The sequence below is a fragment of the Leptodactylus fuscus genome, chromosome 10 (assembly GCF_031893055.1).
Source record: "Leptodactylus fuscus isolate aLepFus1 chromosome 10, aLepFus1.hap2, whole genome shotgun sequence".
In the NCBI taxonomy this organism is placed as follows: Eukaryota; Metazoa; Chordata; class Amphibia; order Anura; family Leptodactylidae; genus Leptodactylus; species Leptodactylus fuscus.
The window spans coordinates 71,914,853-71,921,343 of NC_134274.1; the positions used below are offsets into that span (position 1 = coordinate 71,914,853).

General features: G+C 35.6%; 1 protein-coding gene across 1 annotated transcript; it reads left to right on the top strand.

Moving 5' to 3' along the window:
* Positions 1–389: 389 nt before the first annotated feature.
* Positions 390–6,211, top strand: LOC142219207 (uncharacterized). The gene is made up of 5 exons (XM_075288160.1): positions 390–542; positions 1,038–1,198; positions 4,630–4,879; positions 4,983–5,197; positions 6,169–6,211. The coding sequence occupies exons 1-5, from the start codon at positions 390–392 to the stop codon at positions 6,209–6,211; spliced, it is 822 nt and encodes a 273-aa protein (XP_075144261.1).
* Positions 6,212–6,491: the final 280 nt, after the last annotated feature.

Consider the following 6,491-nt stretch of genomic DNA (forward strand, 5'->3'; position numbering starts at 1 on the left):
GGGGGCCGCATGCGGCCCGCGGGCCGCGAGTTTGAGACCCCTGCTATAGAGAGACAGGTATTTTTCACAACACAGGTTATCGGGAATCACTGTCTAGACTCATTTAATGTTGTAGACTGTTCCATATCACCCTTCCCTCTCCATTGACTTCTTTGTAAATTGATGCTGCTTGTGTATGGTGTATGGATTTATGGAAAAAAAAATTACTTACACTTTAAGGAATGTCAGAACATAAGTTTGTGCCACCAACCATTCCAAAAATATTTTTAACTGCTGGGTCTTCAGGCTACTTAATGGAGTATTTAACAATACCCCAATAGGGTGAAAACATGAATTATTATGCGGTATATCAATCTATTGTTTCATTATATCTCATACGAGGTAATACCATGGCTTCATCATATAGACCCTCAGCTTCAAGTCTTGGCAACATAACCCTTCAGAAAACTTTGCAGCACATTGAAAAAGCGATGAAGGAAGATCGCATGGCTATGGAGTCAGTGATTCTTGAACGGAGACCACGCTCTTCTCCTCTGAAATTAGTAAGTTAAAGTGACAGAGGCACTGGAGATGGAGGAATGATTTTTAGTATAATAATCGGAGACCCAAAGGGGATACAAACATAAAAAACACTGTTACTTACCTCTCCCTGGCTCCGCTGCACTCCCCGCTGATGCCAGTCATCTTCATTGACATCCGGGACGTCACATGACTCAGGGCCTGCGTGAGGGGGCGTTCCTCCCCGCAAACACTGTACAGCGCGATAGGCGCCGCTGTGGAGAAGGACGTACCTGACAGACTGTCAGGAACGCCCTTCTGACTGTAAAGAGCTATGGTACCGTGACCGAAAGTGCTTTACCCGGGGCACAGATCGGGAAAGCCGACAGTACGCTGAACTCAGTTTGGGGCACAGGCAGTATATAGAACTGCCTGTGCCCCAAACCATGAAAGGTCCTCTTTAATGTTCTCTAAAACAAAAAATTAATCCGCTTATTCTTCCTTCAAATTTCATTACTGAATACATTTTATTTCAACAGAACTATGAAGCTAAAGCCAGGAGGAATCAGGAGGTGAGAGAACAAAAGGAAAGGAATACAGTAGAACTCCAGAGAATGCGAGGAGATGAGAGACAAAGGAGGAGGGAAGAGAAGGTCCAGGAACTAGAACAAAGGGAAATGATTCTTCAGAAAAGCAGAAGGTATAAAAGTTGTATATAAATAATTACTGGAAGTGTTATTAATTGTATTAATATTTATATTTATATAGTATTATATGTACAATAACACTACTACTATAATACTACTCCTATGTACAAGAATATAACTACTATAATACTACCTCCTATGTACAAGAATATAACTACTATAATACTGCTCCTATGTACAAGAATATAACTACTATAACACTGCTCCTATGTACAAGAATATAACTACTATAATACTACTCCTATGTACAAGAATATAACTACTATAATACTGCTCCTATGTACAAGAATATAACTACTATAATACTACCTCCTATGTACAAGAATATAACTACTATAATACTACCTCCTATGTACAAGAATATAACTACTATAATACTGCCCCCTATGTACAAGAATATAACTACTATAATACTACTCCTATGTACAAGAATATAACTACTATAATACTACTCCTATGTACAAGTATATAACTACTATAATACTACCTCCTATGTACAAGAATATAACTACTATAACACTGCTCCTATGTACAAGAATATAACTACTATAATACTACCTCCTATGTACAAGAATATAACTACTATAATACTGCCCCCTATGTACAAGAATATAACTACTATAATACTACTCCTATGTACAAGAATATAACTACTATAATACTACTCCTATGTACAAGTATATAACTACTATAATACTACCTCCTATGTACAAGAATATAACTACTATAACACTGCTCCTATGTACAAGAATATAACTACTATAATACTACCTCCTATGTACAAGAATATAACTACTATAATACTACTCCTATGTACAAGTATATAACTACTATAATACTACCTCCTATGTACAAGAATATAACTACTATAATACTACTCCTATGTACAAGAATATAACTACTATAATACTACCCCCTATGTACAAGACTATAACTACTATAATACTACCTCCTATGTACAAGAATATAACTACTATAATACTGCTCCTATGTACAAGAATATAACTACTATAATACTACCCCCTATGTACAAGAATATAACTACTATAATACTACTCCTATGTACAAGAATATAACTACTATAATACTTCTCCTATGTACAAGACTATAACTACTATAATACTACCTCCTATGTACAAGAATATAACTACTATAATACTGCTCCTATGTACAAGAATATAACTACTATAATACTACCCCCTATGTACAAGAATATAACTACTATAATACTACTCCTATGTACAAGAATATAACTACTATAATACTTCTCCTATGTACAAGACTATTACTACTATGATACTACCTCCTATGTATAAGAATATAACTACTATAATACTACCTCCTATGTACAAGAATATAACTACTATAATACTGCTCCTATGTACAAGAATATAACTACTATAATACTACCTCCTATGTACAAGAATATAACTACTATAATACTACCTCCTATGTACAAGAATATAACTAATATAATACTACTCCTATGTACAAGAATATAACTACTATAATACTACCCCCTATGTACAAGACTATAACTACTATAATACTACTCCTATGTACAAGTATATAACTACTATAATACTACCTCCTATGTACAAGAATATAACTACTATAATACTACTCCTATGTACAAGAATATAACTACTATAATACTACCCCCTATGTACAAGACTATAACTACTATAATACTACCTCCTATGTACAAGAATATAACTACTATAATACTGCTCCTATGTACAAGAATATAACTACTATAATACTACCCCCTATGTACAAGACTATAACTACTATAATACTACCTCCTATGTACAAGAATATAACTACTATAATACTGCTCCTATGTACAAGAATATAACTACTATAATACTACCTCCTATGTACAAGAATATAACTACTATAATACTACCTCCTATGTACAAGAATATAACTACTATAATACTACTCCAATGTACAAGAATATAACTACTATAATACTACCCCCTATGTACAAGACTATAACTACTATAATACTACTCCTATGTACAAGTATATAACTACTATAATACTACCTCCTATGTACAAGAATATAACTACTATAATACTACTCCTATGTACAAGAATATAACTACTATGATACTACCCCCTATGTACAAGACTATAACTACTATAATACTACCTCCTATGTACAAGAATATAACTACTATAATACTGCTCCTATGTACAAGAATATAACTACTATAATACTACCCCCTATGTACAAGACTATAACTACTATAATACTACCTCCTATGTACAAGAATATAACTACTATAATACTGCTCCTATGTACAAGAATATAACTACTATAATACTACCTCCTATGTACAAGAATATAACTACTATAATACTACCTCCTATGTACAAGAATATAACTACTATAATACTACCTCCTATGTACAAGAATATAACTACTATAATACTACCTCCTATGTACAAGAATATAACTACTATAATACTACCTCCTATGTACAAGAATATAACTACTATAATACTACCTCCTATGTACAAGAATATAACTACTATAATACTGCTCCTATGTACAAGAATATAACTACTATAATACTGCTCCTATGTACAAGAATATAACTACTATAATACTGCTCCTATGTACAAGAATATAACTACTATAATACTACCTCCTATGTACAAGAATATAACTACTATAATACTGCTCCTATGTACAAGAATATAACTACTATAATACTACCTCCTATGTACAAGAATATAACTACTATAATACTACCTCCTATGTACAAGAATATAACTACTATAATACTGCCCCCTATGTACAAGAATATAACTACTATAATACTACCTCCTATGTACAAGAATATAACTACTATAATACTACCTCCTATGTACAAGAATATAACTACTATAATACTACCTCCTATGTACAAGAATATAACTACTATAATACTACCTCCTATGTACAAGAATATAACTACTATAATACTACCTCCTATGTACAAGAATATAACTACTATAATACTGCTCCTATGTACAAGAATATAACTACTATAATACTACCTCCTATGTACAAGAATATAACTACTATAATACTGCTCCTATGTACAAGAATATAACTACTATAATACTACCTCCTATGTACAAGAATATAACTACTATAATACTACCTCCTATGTACAAGAATATAACTACTATAATACTGCCCCCTATGTACAAGAATATAACTACTATAATACTACCTCCTATGTACAAGAATATAACTACTATAATACTACCTCCTATGTACAAGAATATAACTACTATAATACTACCTCCTATGTACAAGAATATAACTACTATAATACTACCTCCTATGTACAAGAATATAACTACTATAATACTGCTCCTATGTACAAGAATATAACTACTATAATTGTTAATATAATTGTTTCAGGCTTCGTTCACAACAAAGAATCTTGCTTGACTTGGAGAGGAGACAAGATGAGGAGGGATTGGAAGCTCAACAAGCAGAATCCCGCAGAGCTGCAGCTGAAGAGAGGAGCCGCAGAAAAGATGAAGACTTGAGGAAGGAGTGGATAGAAGAGGATCAGAAAGTCCAATACTGGAGTGACGTCCGTCAGCAGCGAGAGAATCTAGAATGGGAGAAGATCCAGAAAGAGCAGGAGAAAGAGGAGAAGCATAAGGTCAGCACATATCATGGCTATAGGGAGATTGTTTTTACCATAACCAATATTCCCACATGGAAAGTTGTAGCTAACTAAATTGTCCCATTGTTATTGGTTCCAGTCGCTCCTCCACAATCAGATCCTTACACAACAGAGACAGCACGAGGCAGATCTTCAGGAACGGAGAAGACAAGAGCAACTGCAGAAAGTGTCCAAGCAGAGAGTTTCCAAGAGACTGGAGGAATTCTATCAGCAGGCTGAGCAGGAGTCTCGGAAAGACAAGGATTTACAGCAATATCTTAAGGAGCATAATCTGCAGGCTCTACGATCACTATGGTTCTTTAAGAACTGCGATATGATAACACACATGAATATAGCATGGTTTTATGTACAACATACCGCTATACCAATGGCCAAACATACAGATCCAGAAGCAGCAAATACCTTCAATGTGATAGTCTTGCAAGTTGATTATTATTTATTTAGCTTCCTTTTATAGCGCCATCATATTCCGCAGCGCTTTTACAGACATAGTCAGTCACTGTCCCATATAGAGCTCACAATCTAATTTCCCTATCAGTATGTCTTTGGAGTGTGGGACGAATCCCACGCAAACACGGGGACAGCATACAAACTCCTTGCAGATGTCGTCCTTGGCAGGATTCGAACCCAGGACTCCACTGTTGCAAGGTTGCAGTGCTAACCACTGAGCCTTAAGGCCTCATGAGTATGCAAGTTGAGGTTCTTCTGATGGGGGTATGATGCTGTGCTCAAAGGGCAGGTTCAATCCTGCTCCGTGACATGGGAACAGAACGGACCTGAACCCTCCCAATGAAGTCAATGGGGGATGGAAGCCATGGCATGACGTTCTACCATGAAATAGCCTCCCTCCCCAAAAATCCCTTCCCAGGCCTGCACACTTGGTCCTGTGTATGTAGCCTTGAAGTCACATTAAAATTGGAAAAAGTCTCAAAGTCAGTTGCAGCAGACTCGTCAACTTGCACCGATTATAGCCTTTATTACAGTCCAGAGCTGCATTCACAATTCTATGGGCTCCAGAGCTGAAATCTCCTACACATAATGTATATAAAGCGTAATCTCTATATAACATAACTAACATACCTTGTGTTTTTAAACATAAAAAACCTATATTTTTAAATTTTGCATTTTCTAGACCTCATTTGTCAGTGAGCGGGGTCAGACATTTACATCCAGAGGCTGAAGATTTACAAAGGCTTAATAATCCACTCAGTTAACAGTCTGCACAATTGTATGTGAGCTAACTTTATGAGATTCTTTAATTATAGGGGTTATGCCACGGAAAGTATCAATAGGATGGAAAATACCTGATCGGTTGTGGTCTGACCATTGAGATGAGAAACCAGTAGTAGTAATAATTAGAGATGAGCGAACACTAAAATGTTCGAGGTTCGAAATTCGATTCGAACAGCCGCTCAATGTTCGTTTGTTCGAATGGGTTTCGAACCCCATTATAGTCTATGGGGAACAGATACTCGTTAAGGGGGAAACCCAAATCCGTGTCTGGAGGGTCACCAAGTCCACTATGACACCCCAGGAAATGATGCCAACACCTCTGGAATGACACTGGGACAGCAGGGGAAGCAAGTCT